This window comes from Camellia sinensis, chromosome 7 (genome assembly GCF_055761805.1).
Source record: "Camellia sinensis isolate YWXY chromosome 7, ASM5576180v1, whole genome shotgun sequence".
NCBI classification, from domain to species: Eukaryota; Viridiplantae; Streptophyta; class Magnoliopsida; order Ericales; family Theaceae; genus Camellia; species Camellia sinensis.
In genome coordinates, this window is record NC_138967.1 from 151757501 (window position 1) to 151782082 (window position 24582).

Here is a 24582-nt window from a genome sequence, read left to right on the forward strand (position 1 = left end):
TATATATATATATATATATATATATATATATATATATATATATATATATATATATATATTTTTAGCTCAAACACCGTGATTTTGGCCATATGGAAACATGCACTAGCACTTGAAACCTCATTGAGGTGCTTGGCTTGAACATAATTTGTTGAACTTTATCACCGAGGAAAGGCCGAATATAACTTGTTGACTAGTATTTGAGCTCCATTTTTGACATGGAGAGAGAAAACCCTGGACTTATGAATATGGACTTTGGAAAGGACATTCTTGTAATTTGCATAATGATCCATTGAATCTTGCTACTGATAAGCAATGTAATATACTTCGGATCTCGGGCCTGAAATTTACTATTGAACTTCACTCTGTCCAAATTTTGAGCCCCGTATAAATTGGACCTTTAATATAGAACATAGTGACTTTAAGAAATTGACCCGATTGAACTTCATCATGAAGCGACCTATGACATTGCACCTCTTATTAATGATAGAAGACGAAAATCTATATGTTGATGATGCACCCATTGGTATTAAAATTTGTTGAGCTTGAGGAACACCCGAGAAAAAGAATTGTTGATGACTTCTGGGGTTGAACCTGGACTCTTGGTGTAAAAAAATTCCTCGTAGAATTTGTTGAATTCATGGACTCTCAGATAAACGAATAGTTGATGCCGAAATTTCATTCGAATGTGTTGCTTTAATTCCAATATTCTGAATTTTAATACGGTCAACTCCTTACTATTTATACCTGTTATTTCAGCCATATGTCTTCTCGAAAGAAACCCGCTGTCCCGGGGTCATCGGAACCGGCTCTCATGAAAGAGAAGGATGTACCTCCGGCATCTGAGTGGAGGAAATCTCCTTATTTTGGTCGGAAGGACCCCTTCTGGCGGGCGGCTACCTCCACCACTTCTCTTCTATCTCCGAAGGCGGCTCCATTATGTCTCACTGAGGACACTGACTCTGGACATGAGGCCCTCATTTCTCCTTCCTCGGTGCTACGCTTTCGAATTGAGCAGGGGGACTTTCCATACTGTTATCCTCAGTTCAAGGCCTTCTCAAACCCTCCTTTCGGTTGGCAAGAGTGGGTCGATGATGTCCTCTCGGACAGGAGCCTCTGTCAACGACTTCAGGAGGCCCGGCTATTGATTCCGGTGAAAATATCTAGATCTCTATCCATCCGTCGCAACAATGCTAGCCTGGAAGCCATGGCTCTTCGATGGAGCACCGAGACACACACCTTTATACTTGGCCAGCACGAGATGGGGCCCACCCTTGAGGATGTGTTCATGTTGCTGCGTTTGGAAGTGACCGGCCCTGATGCCTTCGACCCTGAGCAGACACCCCCCGAAGATGATTCTTTGATCCAATCTCTGAAGCTAAATCTTCAAACTTGTGGTCGGTGGAGTTCTGTTTTTGATGGTTCAGCGAGGAGGACTAGTCGAGTAAGGACGGACCGTGCCTCCTATACTGCATGGATCCGTCACTTCTTCAAGGATCTTCAGCCCTTGGCCAGAGATACTGATCCTGACTCTCGGGAGTATGAAGCCGGTCCGATGTATGGCTCCAGGCTCTATTTCTTGGGATTTCTGGCTTGCTTCCTTTCATTCTTCATTCTTCCGAGCACACCTCCGGATTCCTTCAATCCTTTCGTCTTCCCCTTGGCAGTCAGGCTCTTCAGAGGAGATCGGATCCCTTTGGCTCCCCTATTTCTTGGGAATCTCTATTATCGGCTGGATCTGCTACATCGAGATATGGTTCGCTCCGTGGGTCGATATGAGCCTGTCTCCTTTATTCACAGCCAGTTCCTGCTATGTTTCTTCTTCGAGAGGTTCCCAAAATTTGCCCCTGCTCCGACTGTATTTGAGGCGGAAGTTCTTCGGGAGATAGTGGATAAAGATGGCATCCCCGTGCTCGATACTGATGGGTCTCGGACATTTGAGAAAGCGAAGTCTTGCCAGCCGTTGATTACACGTTGGTCACGTACTATTTCCACCTTATCCTTGAATACTCTGGTGGATGATCCCCGACGCTTTGTGGCACGGCCGTATGTATGCCCACCTGTAGGTGTGGCCACACCGCTTATCTATCATGGTTCCTCCCGCTTGGTGTCTTTTCCTTTGCCGAAGAACATCCCTGCACCCTTTGTTGATATGCTAATTATGATCCGTCCGAGTTCATTACCGGTGTGGCATGAGGAAGGCGTTGATAGTGCCGTTTATAGGCCTGACCGTGTAGCATGTCAATTCGAGTTTGATCAATGTGCCCCGGGGCCAGCACCTCATTTATTATCATTTTCAGAGAGCTACGGGCGCTTCAGTCGCCGGCTTATACACACCGTGCTTCCCATATCCGGCTCTTTGACGATGCCAGGCTTGAGCCGAGTAGGGGGTTTCACCCTCTCTTTCAGGCGGTATTGGCAGAAGAATATCGATGCGTTTATTGCATTTGTCCAGAGCAGACCGACCGTATGTTTGCCTCCGCCGATTTATAAGAAGGATTCTTCTCTTCGGCTACCCGAGAGCCGAAAATCTGACCACATGTACGAGGGTTTCTTCACTTCATCTGCTCCAACTGACCCTTCTGCTCGGGCATCTGCTTCTAGCTTGGCAATTACTTCTCCAGAGCCAGTCCCTTTGAATAAGGCCTCTGGTCCTCGGACGACCCGCCTTAAGAAGATGGCTCACAAGAGGACTTCTGATGCCAGTCCTTCCGCTCCTCGCCTTTCCAAAAGGCTTCGTGAGGTACCCGAAATTCTTGATTTGAAGCTACTTTCCTTCTTGCGACTATACCTTCTAAAATGAAAACTTTTATTTGCCCATGTTATGTAGGATCCTGCGGTTGTTGACGTTCTCGGTACCGTGGCTCCTGGCCACGCTGCCTCCCCCAGGCCGGACTCAGACTTGGACGACACCCTCCCTTTGTCTGCAAGACTTGTGAAGATGTGCACCCCTCGTATAGCAGTTATAGATGACGATGATGATGAGGCTAAGTCCTCCGATCATTTTTGTGACCTTATTCCACGCACGCGTCGTCATCGCCCTACCGTAGCTGAGGAGGAGCACTACCTTGGTGACGAGTTTGTTGGGGCTCACCGTTCTGATGTTGAGATTGCTGGAGGGACTGATGCCACAGAAATTGATGTTGCGGGCCATGCTTCTAGAGGCGATGTAGAGATGAGGTGCGCCTCTGGGAATGGTGTGGAGGTGGATGTGCTAGAGATCTCTGAGACTCGCTCTGGCACTTATGGTGATTCTCATCCTCCGGCCCTCCTTCCTTCTTCAGGGATGACTACTACTGTTCAGGCTTCATCAGACATTGAGATCGATCAGGTGGTCTCTACACGACCAAGTGACTTTGTTGATGCTAGGAGTCCTTCAGTTGCCCCTGCTTTGCATATTGATTCTCCCTCTGGTAATCTTTCTTTCTGAAGTTTGTCATTTACTTATATCTGTGAGAAATCTTTACTTAAATGACTTTCCTGTTCCCTACCTCTAATAAGGCCTTCTTATCTTTTCTTCAGTGTTAGCTGCTAACGGGGTCTTGCCTTCACCTACCTCAGACTCTGCTCCAGTGTTAGCTGCTACCGGGGTCCTGCCTTCACCTGCCTCGGACTCTGCTCCAGTGTTAGCTGCTACCGGGGTCCTGCCTTCACCTGCCTCGGACTCTGCTCCAGTGTTAGCTGTTACCGGGGTCCTGCCTTCACCTGCCTCGGACTCTGCTCCAGTGTTAGCTGCTACCGGGGTCCTGCCTTCACCTGCCTCGGACTCTGCTCCAGTGTTAGCTGCTACCGGGGTCCCGTCTTCACCTGCCCCGGACTCTACTCCGACTCTCTTTATAACTCCTCACGGTTCTCCTTCTCAAGGGGGAACACCTGCCTTTGAGACGACTGCCAGAGGTTCTTCATCGCCAGTGCCTTCAAATATTTTGGATTTGAATCTCAGTGATTTCCACATTGATAGTGATGCTTTTGGTCTGTCCCCTTATCGTTCGGCATTCTCAGGCTCGGGACCTCTGCCGGGAGTTACCCCTCCGGGTGGTTCATCTAACCCGATAGACATTGGGGAGATTCCTGAGACTAGCAACTTTCCGGCCCCAATTCCTCCTTCGACTTCTGGCAAAGTATCATTTCTCCATTATTGGGTAGCTCCTGAGTTTGCTTCAGTTCTACAGCTTGTGCATTCAAGTTACCCGGAGACCTTTGCTTCATTTGCTTGCCAGTGTCCACTCATTCAGACTGCTCTTCTCGAGTCTTTTGCCACTATCTTATATAGCTTGGACACGCAACGGTTGTGTGACCTTAATGGAAAAGTAGTCGAGACGGCGTATCAGGGGATCTCTGACATGGAGCGTCACCAAGTGGACTTATCATGGCTTCGGAAGCGCCTGGATATAGCTTCGAACGCCAGTCATCGGCTGGAACTTATGTCTGTGCTTGCCTCTTATCGCACCTCTATAGATGAGACAAAGGCAACTCTTCGTGAACTTGAGTCGGGTTATGCTCGGGCCTTGGAGACTTTAGAGGCACACTCTATTGTTTGTCCTCCAGATGTAGATGTGACGGGCAGCTTCTTCGAAGGTGTCTTTAGGAAAGATTGAGTTTTTTTTTATCATTACTTTCTTGCCCCTTTCGATAAAAATGTTTTATCTAGGACAATGCAATGAAATGACAAAATTTTTGTTGTTTGGATATTTTCGCATTGTTTTCTCATTCTACTTGATAAAATATTTATTTCGAATGATAGAACAATCATATGCACATGTTTATAAAAGCTGAAATATTCTCATTAGTTCTTCAACTTTCTTGACAAAAGCATAATAGATTCACTGTAAGTGATGGGATAAAACATACACCATAGAGAAAACCAGCTTCTTCATAACGCAAGGGAAATACAACCTTTAGACAAAGTAAGAAAGTGAAAATGAATTTCAACATAGATGAGTCCAACTATGGGTAGTAATGCTTGATAAACTTTGCATTGAGCGGGCCAGTTCGGAAGCCGTCTTCAACCCTTACAAGTTTGTAGTACCCGCTTGAGCTTGCCTGAACCACCTTGTAGGGCCCTTCCCATTTTGGAGAAAACTTGGGTAAAGGCTGTCCTCGCATGATTGGGTCTACAATCTTCCATACTAGATCACCTTCTTCAAACTTCCTTGGTACCACAGTCTGGTTATAGGCTCGGGCGATGGACTCATGATACCTTTCCATGACTTTTGCAGCTCTGTCATGCTTTTCCTCTAATGCTTCCAATCTGGTGGTTCGAGGCTCCAATACCATCCCCGAGGCGAGAGCCATTCGAGCAGATGGCGTTTCCAACTCTATAGGTAACACTGCCTCGGACCCATACACAAGGGAGTAAGGAGTTGCTTGAGTTGGCTTTCTCTTCGAAGTGCGATACGCCCATAGGGCTACTATCAACTGTTCGGACCAAGTCCCCCCAAACTCATCCATCATCTTGCTCAGAATCCTTATTAGTGTCTTGTTTGTGGCTTCCGCCTGCCCGTTCCCTTTTGGATAGTAGGGTGTGGATTTGTGATGCTTCACTTGGTAAGTCTCTAAGAGGCTCTTCACATATTTGTTTATGAAGGGAGTGCCGTTATCCGAGAGGATGGTGTTTGGTACTCCAAATCGGCAGATGATATTCTCCTTGATGAAGTTCGCAACTGCAGGCCCCGTAGCATTCTTCAGAGGAATTGCTTCGACCCACTTTGTACTCAATTCTGTGGCTGCGAGAATCCACTTGTACCCCTTAGAAGATGTGGAGATGGGCCCTATCAGATCAAAAGCCCAGGTATGGAACGGCCATGGCGTTCGGATACTATGCAGGTCTACAGCTGGAGCATGGATCAAATTTCCGTGTTTCTGACAAGTCTGGCACCTCTTCACGTGATGGGATGCATCTGACTCCATGGTCGGCCAGTAATACCCAAGGTGTATAAGTTGCTCGAACAGCCGAGCCCCTCCTTGATGTTCAATCTCGTGGGCTCTTCCGAGGACTAGATCTGACTCTTCCTTGGAGAGACATCTCAGGGGAGTGCCCTCAATACTTCTTCTATACAGCTTGTCCTGATCAAGAAAGTACCGCCTCGCTCTCCTCTTGAGGTGTGCAATGTCCCTCGGGCTCTCAGGTAGTGTTCCCTCTTTGAGATAGTCAATGTAGACTTGCCTCCAGTCAGGGGTATCAATTTCAAAGCAACTCTCATCCTCCCGGATGTATGACTGACACTTGGGGCATTCCTTCTGTAATTGATTCGAGTCCTTCTCCATCTCGGGCCAATAATAACCTTGTCTTTGGATTCTTCTATACAGACTGATATCCCCATCCTCGCAAGACTTTTCATGGATCTGTTGTAGTCGGAAGCTTGCTTCTTGTTGGCCAATACACCGGGCTAGGAATCCGGTACCTCCTCGGAAGTAAAGTTCACCTTGAATAATTGTGAATTGGGCAAGCTTGGCCATAGTCAGTTTTCCAACTTTGCTTCTGAGTTGTTCGAGGACTTCTCCTCTCCAGTCCTCTGGAAGGCCTTTGTCTTCGGGTATTATTGAAGGTTCTGTTCTCTTCTTGATAACAATTGTTGCCTCTTCCTCTGGAATGTCAACTCTTGCCCCTAATGTTGCGAGGGCATCTGAAAACTTGTTGCCGGAGCGAGGCACATGCTCTATTTCGACCTTCTGAAATTTGTCAAGAAGCCTTTGGACTGTTGTTCGATATGTGGCCAAGGCAGGCTCCTTTAAGACGAACTGTCCTGAAACTTGCTTCACTATCAGCTTTGAGTCCCCCCGGATCCGAATCTTCTTGATACTGTGCTTCTCAGCTGCTATCAAGCCTAAAATAAGAGCCTCATACTCGGCTTCGTTATTCGAACAATGGAAATCCAGTTTATAAGACAAATATAACTTTTCCCCACTTTTGCTTGTAAGGACTATCCCGGTTCCTCCCTTCCCTCCGGCTGCTGCTCCGTCAAAGCTCAACGTCCAGAAGCTTTCCTCGGAAGCCATAGCTGCGTGCACCTCTCCTCTTAATTCTTCATTCACTGGTTCATAGTCACCACTTGGAAATTGGGCAAGGAGATCAGCTAAGGCTTGGCTTTTGATCGCCTTGGGGGCTACACATGTGATCTCGAATTCACCCAGTGCTAACAACCATCTTGCCACCTTCCCGGTTAGAGCAGGCTTGCTGAGGAGGTATCGGATTGGATCACTTCTAGTAACAATCTGAATCTGATGTGCTAGGAAGTAATGTCTGAGCTTTTGGGCAGTGAATACCAAAGCTAAACAATGTCTCTCTACTGGAGTATATCGGACTTCTGCTCCTCGAATCTTCCGACTGATGTAATACACCGGGCGTTCTACTCCATCTACATCTTGGACCAATAATGCCCCTATGGACTTGGGGGTTGAAGTTAGGTACAACATTAGAGGCACCCCGGGCTGCGGGGCTATCATGGTCTGAGGCGAGGTCAAGGCCGCCTTGATTCTCTCAAAGGCCTTTTCGTGCTCTTGGTTCCACTCGAACTTGGCATCTCCTTTTAACAAAGAGCCGAAAGGCGCAGAGATCTCTGCCAGTGCTGGGATAAACCTCCGAATATAAGACACCTTCCCGAGGAACTTCTTTAACTCCTTCTGAGAATGCGGGGGAGGCATTGCTCTGATAGATTTGACCTTGTCTTCATCTGCCTCGATACCATGCCTATGTACAAGAAACCCGAGGAACTTCCCAGCCGTCACCCCGAAAGCACATTTGAGAGGATTCATCCTCATTTTGAATTTCTGGCACCTCTTGAATACCTTCTCAAGGTCTCGGAGATGGTCTTCTTCTTTCTTGGATTTCACCACTAGATCATCAACATAATCTTCCATCTCATGATGGATCATGTCATGAAAGATTGCAGTCATAGCCCTTTGGTAAGTTGCACCGGCATTCTTGAGTCCGAAAGGCATGACTGTATAGAAGAAGTTTCCGAGAGGTGTTCTAAAAGCGGTCTTTTCTGCGTCCTCTTCAGCCATCTTAATCTGATTGTATCCACTGAATCCATCCATGAATGAGAACATCTGGTGTCCCGAGGTAGTATCCACGAGGGTGTCGATGTGAGGAAGAGGGAATTCATCCTTCGGGCAAGATTTGTTCAAATCTCGAAAGTCTACACATACTCTGATTTGGCCATTCTTCTTCTTTACTGGCACGATGTTTGCTAACCACGTGGGGTACTGTATTGGCCGGATGAAACCAGCCTGTTGAAGTTTTTCAATCTCCTCCTTAATCTTCTCTTCGAGATCTGGATGATATTTTCGAGCAGCTTGCTTAATTGGCTTGGAGTTTGGGAACACGTCAAGATAGTGGGAGACTAGGTCAGGATCTAGTCCGGGCATTTCCTTATATGACCAAGCAAACACATCTGAGTATCGGCTTATCAACTTTAACAACTGTTCCCGCTTTTCTGGGCTAAGGCTCGAACTTACGAATACCGGCCTTGGTGCATCTTGTCCATCACTCAGATCTATTTCGATAAGTTGTTCGGGCTGAGGCTTCGGCCCATCTTGCATACATTCTGGAGCCACTTCAGGCTTTATTACTATATCATTGTCAGGAGGCTCTTCTTTTGACTCGGAGTCGGTGACTGAAGAAACCGACTCCTCGCACCTTCATAAATAATACACCATCTTGCCTCCTTCTCGAACTTTCATCACCTTCCGAGGAATAGGCGGACTTTCTGGTCTAGACATCGCCCGCTTACTTGATTCTGTCATCGGCTCCTTGTCATCTTTGATATCCTCCCAACGAGGAATTTTGACCCCTCGAGGCTTAGAGGTGGTGGGAACTTCTTCGACAGCCAGTTCGGTGAAATAGATGGCATCAGAATAATGAGCTTCATGGATCTCGAACGGCCTTTCTGTAGCCTGAATTGTCACCGTCTTCTTTCCCCATTTAGCCTTAACACACTGATGATAACTTGATGGTACAGCCCCATATCTATGCATCCAGGTCCTCCCTAGAATGATGTGATAATTTGCCTCAGAATCGATAATATGGAACTTGGTGGCCGAGCGAATCTCTCCAACGGCTAAATCAACTGTTACGCATCCGATAGTAACTCTCATTTCTCCACCGAAGCCAGTGATGACTATCGGCTGCTTCACAATGCGTTCTTCAGAGATTCCGGCTTTTTCTAGAGTAGCGCGAGTCATAATGTTGATAGAGGCTCCACTATCTAGAAAGGCCCTTTTGAACTCAACCCCGTTAATAAAAACAGTCACATAAAGCGGGCGATTGTGAGAAAAAGGATACTTCCGATCAGCCTCGGAGAAAGTAATGGCACTAGATTGCTCTTTTGCCTTCCTCGGGATAGACCCCTCAGTCGACATGCATTCCTCATGGTGTGCCTCGGCTATATTAATGATAGACTTGGTGATTTCCGTTCTTGCCTCCCTGGAAAGTCCAAGCTGGTCAAAGAACTGCTTGAACTTTACACAGTCTTGCAGGGTTTTGGCATAGTGATCCGGATCTTTTTCCACTCTTGGAGGCTCGTAGTTAACCATCTCCTCGGTCTCCTCAAAATAAGATGCCACATAAACATGGTGTCCTCCTCTTCCATAGTATTTTTCTCCTCCTTTTGGATCAAAGGGATCTTCGCCATGAGTCATAAATGTTCTGCCCTCTGGATCGAGAGCACTTCCATAGTAAACTTGCTCACCCTCTGGCTCGAGGATGTCGTCCAGATAACAGTCATCGTCATCGAGATTAGCGATAGCCTCGATCATTGGGCCTTCATAAGCTATCATAGCAACATTCTTGCCCTTGTCTCGGTGTTGAGGATACGGTTGTTCTCGGATGTCTTGAGTCCCTCGCTTTTTGAACCTCAATTCGTCTGCCTCGACTTTATCTCTGAAGATTTTCCTGAGAGTCCAACACTTCTCTGTCGGATGTTTCAATGTACGATGGTAGACACAAAATTCAGGGCTCTCACGGTCCTTTTTTGATGGCATTTCTTCAACATAAGGCAATTTTAGCTCTCCGTCAGCCACCCATTCCTTAACTAGAGCTTTCACTTCCTCGATTCCACATGGATAAGAAACATTCCCCTTTTCACCATTATATTGCTTTCTTTTCTGGCCCCTATGACCTCCCCCTTGTGAATTTCGGGTATCCGGGGCAGAGGCAGCAGCAACGATAGGTCCACGAGATGACTTGAAACTAGTCTTGTAACTGGCTTTAAATCCGGACTCCTGAGCCTGAGGAATGCTAATGTTCCGAGCTGCTTCTATTAATGCCGAGAAGGTGGGTAGTTTGTGGTTAACTAGAAACATTTTGTACCTGCTCAATGCCCCTTCTAGACAAATTTGGACCAGATAACTTTCCTCAACTGCTTCATGACAATCCACGGCCTTGTCCTGAAACCTTTTGACGTAGTCAAGGATGTCTTCACTTTCTTGTTGCTTCTCTTTACACAATGTAAGTGTGGTCACCTTCTCCGCCACTTGAAAGAACTTGGAGTGGAATTTGTTAACCATTTCCTCCCAACTTCGAACAGAGTTTGGGGCCAAATTAACATACCAACTATATGCTCGGTCGGTGAGGGACTTCGAGAATTCTCTCAGTCGGAGGACGTGGTTTGAACCATGAATACCTAGAGTCTCGATGAATCGCACAACATGTTCTCGGGCATTTCCTTGTTTGCCGTCGAACTTGATGAACTTCGGCACTGTATACCCCTCAGGGTATGGATAGCTCAGCATCTCAATGGGGTAAGGCGGCTTGACGTCTGGATCAGGCAAAGAGGGTAAGGTCCTCTTGCCCCGTTCGAGATCGAACATGGCCTGCACATCGGCGAGAGTGAGAAACTGTTGAGGGAGAGAGTTTGATGGCGGTATTCCCGGGACTTGGCTTATGTACCCGAAGACTGAGCTAGGGGCGTCTTGGCCATTCTGATGCTGCGAATTCATCATTGGTGAGGACATTTGACGATACTGGCCATCAGCGCCTATAGACAAGCCAGTTGGTGATGGGGTATTGAATTGAGGCCCGTAAAGTCCACCGTACGGCGCCGCTATACCGGGTTGTGCTTGCAAATTTATTGTCGGCACCAAAGGAGGCCCGCTTGGTGCTTGGGCAACATTTACTGGTGGCGTGACAATATTAGGTACGGGCAGAGCTCCCTTTTGCGCCATCATGCTCCTTATGTTTTCTTGGACACCAACAGTCGCCGGAGCACCATTCATTACACTAGAAACTCCCCTAGTCACCATTGGATCTTGGCTTGGCACGCCATGGAGCCCGGGTATGGGCAAACTGCCGCCGCCTACTGTGGTTTGAGCATGTGTTACTGTGGCCGTGTTGCCATGAGCCATAGGCTGATTGGGGCCTACTTCTCCTTGGATTTGATTTTGTGCTCCGGCGAGAATAACTCCAACACCAGTTTGATTCCCGTTTGGCGCCGGTGCAAAGTTAGAACTCATCACCAACATGGTGTGAGTGAGATTCTGAAGAGTGGTAAGAATCTCTTGCTGAGTATTCTGAAGTCCTTGAATGGCTTCAAGCAAAAGTGGTTGATCTGGAGTCATGGTTCTGTCATCACCACCATTAGAGGATCCTTGTTGGTGAACTTCATCTTCTCCCGCCATCCTTGTTAGAGTTGTGTGAATTCCAGATCTCGTTGAGACCATTAACCAATCCGCCTCCCCAGCGGAGTCGCCAAAATGTAGGAGAGGGTTCAAGAAAGGAGTTGAAAAATTCGAAGATCTTCGAAGATCCTTGAAGAATAACTTCGAATTCTCTAGAATATAATGAGAGGCTTAGATTCTTTAATAATCTCAACTTAGGAACACAACAACAAAGGAGATGATGGAGATAAGAGATTGGGTGAAGAAGAAGGCAAAATGGCTAGAGAATAGAATAATGGCAAGGCTCTCCCATTGATCTCCCACTTTCACTCTCAAGGTTGATAATGGAGAAGGGAAATTAGTTCTTTCCCAAGAGTTAAAAATCTCCAAAATCCCTCCCTTGTAAAGCTATGGGTGGGTGCTATTTATAGGCACCTCATGATGTAGGATGGAGCCCATGTGCAAGGCACATGGGGGATATTCTCTCTAGCCACCTTGTCCGAGGGGGTGACCTCTCCGAGGAGGTGACTTCTCCGAGGATGAGAAAACCCCGAAGAGGAGATCAATCCCTCGGCGAACCCTTCTTCTTAGCCACACCTAACCAATGATCCCCAATCATCCCAAAGGGTCAGGGGTAGTCCCAGAGGACGTCTTGCCGCAAAATATTGCCGAGTCTCATGGACCCCCTGGGGTCGTGCCACCTCGACCCGGGTATAGGCTAGTTTAACCGAAGAGTGAATTTGTCTCCACTCACCGTCCTCGGGATCGGGTCCTTTGTTCGAACTCCATTACGCCCATGGTTCTGGTGCGTAGATCCCGGAAAGCTCCGAGCCCGCAAGTGTTCTGGGACTCATTAACGGAGCGACTTCTAGATTGCGTCTGAATCCGTTCGAAGCCGAGTATTTCGGACTTCTAGGTTCGTGGATCCGAACCCTTTCGAGTCTGAGTGCCTCGGATCTCTAGGCTTGCCTAATACCCTTTCGAGTTCCGGGCCTGAGTAAGTCTCTAGGTTCGTGGACCCGAACCCTTTCGAGGCTTACAGCGATTTAATCCGTTTGATGGCGATAAATCTGGGCCCACCGATTCTTGGACTTGCGATAAATTCTGGCCCACTAATCTTGGGCTATTGGGCCTAAATAATTTAGTGGGCTCAAATTAGCCCCTCTTACATTATCTATATTGTGTAGTTTATTTCCCTACACAATTGCACACCGACATTATGTACATCTTCTCATAGCTGGAAAAGCTTCAAAATTGGTGGTGAAATTTTGGTTTCACAGGCTTTGTCTCACTGAAAAAGACAAGACTAGCTCTTTCATCTATAGCAACCATACACATTTCTCTTACTCACATGTCTATATGACATCATGGTCGCATTTTTGTAAGTGAAAAACCTATTTGAAAAGTAATTTTATGTAATGGTTTGTTGTGTTTCAGATGGGATTACATTCAAAAAGGACATACAATTTACCAAGATATGGATCGTTTGTCTGCATTTAAAGAGGGATTAACAACATGGTCAAAGTGGGTGAACTCTAATATTAATCCTTCTGTCACCAAAGTATTCTTTCAAGGCATTTCACCTACCCATTATGAGTAAGTCCTCAATTTTCACATATTTTTTATATTTTAATAATCACCTAGTAATCGGTGAGTAACATTTTACTTTACTAATTTTCAAAAAATTAAGATTTTAGAAATTAAAATTTAAGGGCAAAATTATTTTTTAGAGACTAAATACTTTTGTTGCAAAAAGAGTCGTTATTATATTTTTAGTAACGAAAATTGGACATTAATGATGAATTATTATCTTTTTTAGACCAAATTTTTTGTCAAAAAAATAAACCATTTTAAGACCAAATTATTTTGTCCCTAAAAGTATATTTATTAGTGACATTTTCAAAATATTGTCGCTAAAAGTTTTATTTTTGACTTTTCGAGACGACCTTTTCGCGACTATCCTTACGACTATAGAAATTGATTCTTAAATATCTTTTACAACAAAAATTTCACTTTTAGAAATCAAAAAATTCAATCTTTAAAACTCTTATATGTCTTAGTGTTTACATCAATTATTGACTTGAAATTATCAAAAGCAGTCACCCAACATTAAAATCGTACCACTTGCTAAGAAATATCAATTTTGCAAGGACAAACGTACATACGAAATTTTAGCTTATTTTATTTTTGGATTTTTGTTTGTTGAGCAGTGGTACAGAATGGAACGAGTCCAATTCAACAACTTGCAAAGGGCAAAGACAACCACTAAGTGGTTCATTATATCCAGGGGGTTTACCGCCGCCAGTGGCGGTGGTAAAGGCAGTGCTACACAGCATGTCCAGTCCAGTTACTTTGCTAGACATTACAACACTATCACAGCTGAGAAAAGATGGGCATCCATCAATTTATGGCATTGGTGGAAATAAGGGAAATGATTGCAGTCATTGGTGTCTTGCTGGTGTTCCCGATACTTGGAATTTGCTCTTGTATGCAATTCTTGTTTCTGGTTGATTATATATAAAATTATAGCTTATCCCTATGGGACCATTTGATGTGATCTGCCAACCAACTTATTTTATAGTGTGTTAAATTTAAATTTGTAAACCAAAAAAAAAAAAAAAAAAAAATGAAAATTAACTAATTCTATATATTCTTTTTTTATGATTATTTATTAAAATGAAAATGGATCCTTTTAGCAAATATTTATTCTTTTTCTTTTCAATTTTTTCTGTCTCAACTCAAAAAAAAAAAAAAAAGAATTCTAATTCTTTCATTATTTTCTCTCTCTCTTTTTTCCAATTTGAAGATCAACATATGACTTTAAATAGTTTGGAATAAGCTCTCCTCTATACTTTCAACTCTCCATACCTCTCTATATTTCTTCTGTAGGCCTCAATTTGGATCCGTACCGATAATTCGAACTGTCTATCTCGCATAAGCCTCATAATAAAAGGTCAACCATGCAAAAATTGAATTTCATCGGAAAATTATAAACTTTTAAAAAAAAAACATATTTTGTTTTATAAAATAAATGACAAATGTGAAAGTAAACTTAAACCATCTATTTTATAAAGTAAAATATTTTTTGTTCCTATATTTATAATTTTCTGATGAAACTTATTTTTTTGCATAGATGACTTTTATTACAAAATTTATGAGATAAATGGTTCGGATCATTAGCACAGGTCCGAATTGGGACCTACAAGAAGGGTATGGAGAGGTATGAAGAGATGAAAGTATGGAGAGAAGTTTATCCCAAATACTTCATGGTGTAATTATTTCTATAGAAAACTATGAAGGTTTTATATGTTTGATAAAATTAATAGAAAGCTCATTCAAACATATATATAAAAAAAAAAAACCAAATTAAGTACAAATAACAAATGCTCCTTATCAGTGCTAAGAGCATCTCCAATGGTGTGCCGTTGGAGCTGCTATTTCCAAATTATGGCAGCAGTTGATAGAAAGGCACCTTCAATGGCAACTTTTAGCAGCTGCTATCTTTGGCAAATGCCAAAGCTTGTGTCAAATATGGCACAAGCTTTCCAAGTCAGCTTCAACCAACCGTTTCCTCTCTCCCTCTCTTCCTTTTTTATCATCCTTTCCAAACACAGTTTTAATATTCACCAAAAACTCACACAAAATTCCAAATTTCCAAACAATATTCACCCAACAATTTCCAAATTTCCAAAATCACACAAACAGATCAAATTTCCAAAATCACAAACAGATCAAATTTCCAAACAGATCAATCGGAAAAAAAAAAATCTGACGTAATTTTTTTAATTGAAAAAAAAATCTGAAACAAATTCATTAAAAAAATTAATAAATTTGAAGCAGATTTGAAACAATAAATACTTGGATTTAAGGAAATAGGTTGAAGCTCAGTGCAGTTGAAGGAATGTTCTAATCTACTGATCTACTGAAATAGGTTGAAGGAATGTTCTGATCTACTGATCTTCGATAATGGAGGCTTTCAGGGGAAGAGAGAGAGAGAGAGGGAGATGGAGGAGGAAAGCTTGGTGGGTCTTCGGAGAAAGAGAGAGTGAGAGTGAGAGGGAGACTGGTTCGGAGAAAGAGTGAGAGTGAGAGGGAGAGAGAGAGTGAGACTAAGAGGGAAATGGAGACTTTCAAAGAGAGACAGAGACTTTCGATAATGGAGGGAGAGAAAGACTTTCGGTGATGGAGGGAGAAGAGACATGATATTTGAAAGTGAGAAAGAGAGACGGAGAGTGAGAGGGAGGAGGACGAAATGGTGAGAGACACAGTGAGAGGGAGAGAAATAAAAGGTTGGATGATTCTACACAAATCATCTCAACCGTTGATGACCAACATGTGGATGGTGCTGATGAAACCAAACAAAGCCGTTGTGTTCTGTTTGGCTAAAAAAAAAAAAAAAAACAAAAACAAAAACAAAACAAAACAAAAATAAAAACAAACACTAGCTTGTGTCAAACGGTCATCTCTTCAAACGACTATTATATTGAAATAGTAATATTTTGAATTTTTATAAATAGAAACCCTTCATCTCAATTTTGTTTCACAGCAACCATTGCACATTTCATTTTTCTTTTCTCATCTCAATTTGATTTCACAATAAACTTCCGAAATTATATTCTTTTTAGTTTTTTCACACAATCACTATTCATCAAAAACAAAGAGAGGAGAATCTTTCACTACTGAAGAAGATGTGACAATTTGTAGAGTATGGTGTCACATTACTGAAGATCGAATTGTTGGGAATTTGCAATCTCATGCTCATTTTTGGGGAATAATTTTTGAAAATTATTGCTCGTTGTAAAATAATCACTCAAGAACACAAGTGTCAATCTCATCTCAATGGGTTGTAATCATGAAATGTTGCAACAAATTTCGTAGGTGTTTGGCACAAATCGAAAATCTACACCCAAGTGGAATGTCTCAAGTTGACATAGTAAGGTTTCATATTCATTTATTTATGTTAGTTTATTTATTTTGTTTTATTTAAAAATGAACTAATTAATTAATGTAATAATTTATTGATATAGATGCTTCAAGTAAAACTGTTATACCACAAAGATGAAAACAAACATTTTATTTTTAAACATTGTTGGCCAATCTTACAAAATAATATTAGGTGGCAAGATGTAACTCCTACAAACACAATGAAGTCAAGGATACATACACTGTTTTCCCCTAATTTAGGTCCCGATTCTCCTATGGATAACTGCATTTCTCTTGAAAATGACACCAGTACAAGTCTTTGTAACAATCCAACTATTGGCGAGGGCAGTGCTTCTGGAAGGGGTAAAAGACATATGGGTAAAAAAGATGCAAAAGAATTATTTCGGAGAAATCAAGCCGTTGAAGCTGAAATACAAAAAATGAGCATACAATTTGAGACATTTAACCAACACCTTGCTAAGAAAAAAAAGAAAAAAGATGAAAGAGAAGAAAAAAGGATTTAAGTACTGCAGGAGCTGAAAGAGTTTGAAATGAAAAAACATGACTTTGAGATCAGAAAACAAGAACATGAGATGAAAAATGAAGAACATATGATTATGACCACGGGCATTTCTCATTTGGACCCTCAGATGAAAGTGTATTACACAATGCGAAAAAATGAGATTTTCGCCAAGTGATCCTCAAATGTCAGTAGCCCAAATTACTATTTCCCCCTGCCTCCTGATGAATAATTACGAGATAATGTATTTTTAAATTTTGCAATGTCATTTGTTTTTTAATGTAATTGTTAGACTTTATTTGCAATGTCATTTTTTTTTTATTTTGTATTGAAATTTCAATTTATTTTTTAATTTTTTTAATTTTGAGTATTCTCTACAAAAGAATGTAATATTATTTTTGCAATGTATAATGTTGACTATTTTTTAGTATAATTTAAATTTTTCAGTATAATAAAAAGACATTAACTGACATTAAATGACATTAAATGACATTATCATTAAAAAGATTACATAATGGTGAATTAGATTTAATTTTTTTTCTCCAATTTTTTTTTTTTTTATATATTTGTATTGTCGGGAATAATATAAATATATATATGTATATATATATTTGCAAACAGTTAAAAAACAGGTCAAAAAAGACAAAAAAATAAACAAAAATAAAATCACAAAAAAATCTATATCCAAACAACACCTACAAACTTGGAGGAAAAATTGGTTGAGATTTGCCAATTGCAAATGACCATTGGAGCACCATTGCTATAATTTGGCAAAATAGTACTATTCATTGCCAAATTATAGCAATAACAATGGCATCATAGCAACAACCATTGGAGATACTCTAATAAATGTAAATGATCCCAATTACATATTTTAAGTAATGATTGAGATCACAGAAAATTTTAGCTAAAATTAAGAAGTCCATTTATTTTATTTTATTTCAATTTTAAGCCAAATTCTTTTTTTTTTTTTTAACTTTTTGGAGTCAATTATGGGGGAAAAAAATTCACTAAATATGAAAAGAAAAAAAAAGGCCAAATTTTATGTATAGAAAAAGAAAGAAAGAAAAAAACTTCAAAAATTAGTTTGAAAGAAGGTCCATCTTGTCTCCACTGGGAGATCAAGATTGGACCATCTAATCTAGCTAGTGGGCTCACTTTTTAGTTCAAATTCAATGATTTGAACTGTTTATATTTTAGGATTTGTGCACATCGTCCATCTAAAAAATCAAGTTGATTGGATAACATAAACCACGTTTTTGAATCAGTTTCGTAAGATAAAACTAGACGGCGAGAATATAAACGATTCATGTAGAACTAATCCGAACATGAAGTTACCGTTATCTGATCAACTAGATTTTTTATATGAATAATGTGCTAGCCAATCGGGACAGTCCAATTTTGATCTCTAACTGCTAGACCCTAGAAGAAAGATCCAGTTAAAGTAGATATCATCATCAATGAACTTCAATGTCTTGCATCCAATTTGACACTTGAAAATGAAGGAGTTGCGTTAGGAATCCCCAAATAATTTACTAAATTTTTTATCAAACTTTTTACATGGGTGTGGGATCCACACACATGTGGGTTTGTTTGAGTCTCACACCCATGTAAGAGGCTTCATAAAAAAATTGATAGATTATTTGGGATCTATAACTGTGGAGAAGTGGTTTGGAAATACTCTTCAGATCCTGGGAGACGCTAGTGATCCTCAGCTAGTCACCTGAAAAGATACAAACACTCCGGTCGGGGGTGCCAGAATTAGCACTCCGACGGACAGGTCGGTTCAGACACTCAAGATAGCTTGTTTACTAAGTTAAGTGAAGTGATTCTTACATACCTTTCTAAATCTGTGGTTCTTGTATTTATACTTGATTTTTGGGCCTCGGGGCCTGAGCCTACTTTTATCCCATTCCCCTTTTATTTATTCGGAGCTACTGATCTCCGGCTATTCGGCCTTCCTAACGTATTCGGCATCCTAGTCACGCAATATGGAGCCGAATAATATATGATTTCTGGGGTACGCACCTTCCGACTCTTTTATTTATTTGACTCCCACAATTGCCCCCCAAGCACTTTACCAACGACAGTTGGCTGGAGTGCTTGGTTCCGAATTTCAAAAAATCAGAACCAAAATTCGGCGATTGGCCTCATTCTCATGCGGATATCTAAGCACACCCCTTTCGGTTGTTGTGTCGACTTCCCGCCCCCTCGTACGTGTCTATTTATTGCGATTCAAAATTTTGACGTCCTTTCAAGTATGTATTTTATGACGCTCGTCGCTGGATTGCCTTTTGAATCGTCCCTGCAACTCTCTTCTCCGATATCCTCTTCGTCATTTGTAAGTTCTCTCTTTCCTTGCTTCGAAGACTTTTTCTGGTTTATTCCTTCCTTTGCATATTCTTATAAACTGTAGGGTATGGCGAAACATTTAAAAGACCTTCTCTCGTCAGATCGAATTGCTGGCTTTAAACGCCATTTCTCCATTCCTAATGATGTCCGTCTATCGTTTGTGGTAGACGACACTCTTGATATGGAGAGGGAGGACAAAACCACGATTGTCTTTCCTCTTTTGTCAATCGTAGAGGGTGGAGTCCGTTTTCCCCTTCACCCGTTTCTTAGGGCTGTGCTTCGCCATTGGGGTTTAATCCCTTCCTAATTCAATGTGAATTTCTTTAGAATTATAATGGGGGTTATAGCGTTCAACTGTCGCCTTAGAATTAACATTGGCATTCCAGCCATCCGGCATTGCTATGCCTTGGCCAAGTCTTCTGGTCGGCATGGACGTTTCTTCATTAGGGCCAAGGATATCGACCATCAGCTAATTACTATGTTTTCCAGTTCTGGGAAACGAGTTGATGATGTTATGGTCGTTGTCCAGGGTAACTGGGAATTTGGCAAAGGGGAGGATCACATCAACCCTATTCCTATACGGAGGGGCGAGCCAGGTGGCCGATTGCCTTCTCGCTTTTATTATTTGTTCATTTTTGTTGTAAAGCCTATACTTTGAAATGTTACGGCATGGCTTGTGTAGGGAACGATTTGAAGAAAGTCCTGTCTTCGACTGACGACGCCGTTCTTTCGGATATCAAAGTCGCGCTCAAGTATTTCGGCCGTCGAAGGCTTCAGAAACAAGGGAGGGCGGCCCACGTTCTGCTTCGTTATGAGCCGACATATATGACCTTCTCGGCGGCAGAAAATATCCCGGTTCCAGAGGGTGAAGATTCTCTTATCGCTCTTATTTTGTCTGACTTCAAAAACTTGAGGCAGGTTGGTTTTGAAGGGTCTGATTCGGAGTGGGATGTAGCTAATGTTATCGAATCAGATCAGTACGAAACCGAGTCTGACGAGGTATTGAATTCGGCCGATCCTCCATCCACTTCGGGCTGAGGGGATCTTTCACTTGACAGGGTTTTTCACGGCTTAGAGGATCTTCCCGCCGCAGGCCCTGAAGACATGGCCAGGTTAAGCCTGACAAAACTTGCCAGGAAGGCAAATGCGAAAAGGTTGGCCGCGCAGCGAAGAGCAGAGGCCCTTCTGTCTGAAGTACCACCCGCCACCGAATCTCAACTCTCCCTGTCTGTTAGCGAATCAGAGTCCTTGCGCGTTATTGAGGTGGAGATGGCAAAAAATCAGAATGCTGAATCTACTTTGATCGTGCAGGTCGGCCAAGAAGTTGAGGAAGAGGCAGAGAAACGCCCTGCCGAGTTTGAGGCCAACTCAGAAGAACAAGGCGGCAAATGTCCTCGATTAGAGGGAGCGAATGTGATCATTCCTTTTGTCATTCAGCCGATGATAAAAAACATGCCAGTTTCTTCTGATGTTTCGGTGCTTAAAGATCCAGAAGTCGCATTCAGCTTGGCTACGTCCGTGTCGTTGCCGTCTGACAGGGAGGCTTTCCGGGTGGAACCAGATCTGAATGCGATAGCACTAACCGCCCAATCGACACTTTTGGTACATATTCGGACTTTGCTTCACTTAATCCAAATACTGTTGAAGTTATGGTTTTAAATTCTTGTTTTGCAGACCGTCGGAAGGATAGCCGATATGGGCCGTCGCCATCGCGACGCCGTCAAACAGATTGGTCGTTTACGAATGAAAGTTGAGGGCCAGAGGAGAAGGGCCAAGGTCGAAGCTTTGAGGGCGAACAAGGAAGCCTCAAGGACCGAGGTCGAGGTGGAGAGGGCTCGTAGCGCGGATCAATTGAGATCGGATGCCGAGAATGAGGCGGACGCCAGCGAAGATGCGCTCAAATTGGCCCAGAAGGCGGTCTCCAAACTAGAGGTTGAGTTGGCTGAAATGAAGGCGGCGAAGGAAACAGCCGACTCGGAGGCTTCCAAAGTATTCGAGGCTGGGAAAAATGCTGGACTCGTCAAGTATTTGGACCAAGTCCCCAAGTTTGAAAATCGGGGATTCAAACATGGCTGGCACAAAGCCCTTGCTGCTGCTAAAGTTTCATTGATTATGCCAATACCATATGAGCAAGTGGATGTTGAGCCATTGGAGTCTGATTCCGATGACTGATCTAGGCGACTGACATAGTTTTTAGGATGTCGAATGTATTTTTACAGTTTTTAATTTGATATTTTTTATGTGTTGCTACAGTCATAGTTTTTTGCTAGGCATTTTCATGCGGGCTTGTAGCTTTTTGTTTAGTAATTTGCGTATATAAAATTTCATGAGTTGTGCTCAACTTGCTAAGGAAAATGTTGTTGATGAATGATATTGTTTTCGGTTACGGTTAGATCGGCTGCTTAGCTTAGGTATTTGGCCGACCAGATTAGTAAATCTGCCCTTGCCTTAGCCAGGGCATGAGCTTGCGAAGCCGAATGGGCCTAACTCGTGGGCTGGTTGAGGCACATATTGATCGGCGCTTGCGCTTGAAAACATGGCCGACCAGATTAGTAAATATGCCCTTACCTTAACCAGGACGCGAGCTTGGGAAGCCGAATCTTGGGAAGCCGAATGGGCCTAACTCGTGGGCTGGTTGAGGCACAGATTGATCGGCGCTTGCGCTTGAAAACATGGCCGATCAGATTAGTAAATTTGCCCTTGCCTTAGCCAGGGCGCGAGCTTGGGAAGCCGAATGGGCCTAACTCGTAGGCTGGCTGAGGCACAGATTGATCAGCGCTTGCGCTTGAAAACATGGCGGACCAGATTAGTAAATCTGCCCTTGCCTTAGCCAGGGCGCGAGCTTGGGAAGCCGAATCTTGGTAATCCAAATGGGCCTAACTCGTGGGCTGGCTGAGGCACAGATTGATCGGCGCTTGCACTTGAAAACATGGCCGACCAAATTAGTAAATCTGTCCTTGCCTTAGCCAAGGCGCGAACTTGGGAAGCCGAATGGGCCTAACTCGTGGGCTAGCTGAGGCACAGATTGATCGGTGCTTGTGCTTGAAAACATGGCGGACCAGATTGGTAAATCTGCCCTTGCCTTAGCCAGGGCACGAGCTTGGGAAGCCGAATCTTGGGAAGCCGAATGGGCCTAACTCGTGGGCTGGCTGAGGCACAGATTGATCGGCGCTTGCACTTGAAAACAAGGCGGACCAGATTAGTAAATCAGCCCTTGCCTTAGCCAGGGCGCGAGCTTGGGAAGCCAAATGGGCCTAACTCGTGGGCTGGTCGAGGCACAGATTGATCGGCACTTGCGCTTGAAAACATGGCCGACCAGATTAGTAAATCTGCCCTTGCCTTAGCCAGGGCGCGAGCTTGGGAAGCCGAATCTTGGGAAGCTAAATGGGCCTAACTCGTGGGCTGGCTGAGGCACAGATTGATCGGCGCTTGCGCTTGAAAACATGGCGGACCAGATTAGTAAATCTGCCCATGCCTTAGCCAGGGCGCGAGCTTACGAAGCCGAATGGGCCTAACTCGTGGGATGGACAATTGTCATCCGTCTTTTGACGTTTGGGATTACTGACGTTGTCTCGGGAGAGCTGCATACATTGAAGGATAAATGGGGCGGGTGCACGCCAGAGGCCCTACTTATTTCCATTCAGGCAACTTGGAAGGAACGAAGATTGGCTGAATTAGACGCCGCAATGAGTCACAGTAGCGAGCCTATGCGTACGGGAAGAGGGACGTCCAAGGATCGGGAAACACAGCAGCCCCTTAGTCGTTGAAGCAGATCGCCCCGAAAGGACAGGCAACAACGGGGAAATTCTCCGCGCCCGCGACCGAGAATCGAGCCCGATGCGACGCCACGACCATTGAGTTTTGCGGTTTTTGTGAGGAATAGACCAATGACGGAGGCGGATTCTATCATTAAAGACCCAGGTGTGGCAGTCGAGTTCGCTTGACAGATCTTCCCGCCGAAAATCCAACAATCGATGGTCGGACGTCAAGATTTCGAAGTATTTCGAGACGGCATACATGGGGCCGTAAAAGGACTATATACTGCTTATGAAGTCGGCATGCGTCTGCGGGAAGCGCGACGTGAGAGTGAGAAAAAGGACGAAAGGAATCGCAGTCTGGAGGTTCGCGCGGAAAAGGCTGAGCGTGAGCTTCGGGAGCTGAAGAATGTTCAAACGAGCGCGTTGGTGGCGGCCGGTCTATCTAAATTGGTCGTTGAGGAACGGACCTCGGGTTATGAAAAGGGGTTTCAGGACGGCCTGAAGGTTGGGATAGAGAAGACCAAACGAGACCTTGCCGAGAAGGTCTGCCGATGTGAAAATCGTGGATTCAAGCACGGCTGGATCAAGGCCCTTCAAACCGAGAAAGCTCTTGAAGCCGTGGGCATTGATTCGGCTTCACCCCTGTATCATTGTCACTACTTACCCTATTCCGATTTTGAAATTGAGAAGAGCGACGATGAGGGTACCGAATAAATAGACTTTGGAATGCGAGAACAGACTTCGCGCCGAATAAATACAATTTCTTATTTTCAACGTTCGTATTTGGTCTTGAAATGTTATGTGCTTAATTAAATGTATTATTTCAACTTACTGGCAAGTTTTGTGTTGCGTAGTGCAAATGTTTAAACATGCATTGACCGGCTCGAATTAAGAACAATTCTCAGTGAATATTTATTCGGCCAGTGAAGTGGTCCGAATGCATCTCTCACAAAGGCTTCGAATTCGGAGTAATAATCAGCCTTAATAGGCTTAATCGGCCCTAAGATGTCATTCGCCAAAAGGGGCTCCGAATCTGGAAACTTAATCGGCCCTAAGGTGTCATGCACCAAACGGGGCTCCGAATCTGGAGACTTTAATTTGGCCAATCGTGATATCCACGAAGGGCGCTCCGAATCCGGAGACTTAATCAGCCCTAAGGTGTCATGCACCAAAAGGGGCTCCGAATCCAGAGACTTTATTTTGGCCAATCACGATATCCACGAAGGGCGCTCCGAATCCAGAGACTTAATCGGCCCTAAGGTGTCATGCACCAAAAGGGGGTTCGAATCCGGAGACTTTAATTTGGCCAATCGTGATATCCACGAAGGGCGCTCTGAATCCGGAGACTTAATCGGCCCTAAGGTGTCATGCACCAAAAGGGGCTCCGAATTTGGAGACTTTATTTTGGCCAATCGTGATATCCACGAAGGGCGC

General features: G+C 43.7%; 2 protein-coding genes across 2 annotated transcripts in view; both read left to right on the top strand.

The window, feature by feature from the left end:
* The window catches only part of LOC114280140 (protein trichome birefringence-like 41), a 22672-nt gene extending 8410 nt beyond the window's left edge, over positions 1-14262 (top strand). The window contains exons 4-5 of the mRNA XM_082879587.1: positions 13033-13191; positions 13806-14262. Coding sequence (XP_082735713.1) covers positions 13033-13191; positions 13806-14106 — 460 coding nt within the window. The 3' untranslated portion in view covers positions 14107-14262. The remainder of the gene's footprint in view (positions 1-13032; positions 13192-13805) is intronic.
* LOC145794907 (uncharacterized) lies at positions 2939-3780 on the top strand. Its single transcript, XM_082877239.1, has 3 exons — positions 2939-3410; positions 3520-3722; positions 3775-3780. Exons 1-3 carry the CDS (start codon positions 2939-2941, stop codon positions 3778-3780), a joined length of 681 nt encoding a protein of 226 aa, XP_082733365.1.
* Positions 14263-24582: the final 10320 nt, after the last annotated feature.

Bases quoted from the DNA above. Each gene is read 5' to 3' on its own strand.
- LOC145794907 (XM_082877239.1), top strand. From the start codon at position 2,939: ATGTGCACCCCTCGTATAGCAGTTATAGATGACGATGATGATGAGGCT. The intron at 3,411-3,519 runs GTAATCTTTCTT...TCTTTTCTTCAG, and splicing joins GCATATTGATTCTCCCTCTG to TGTTAGCTGCTAACGGGGTC.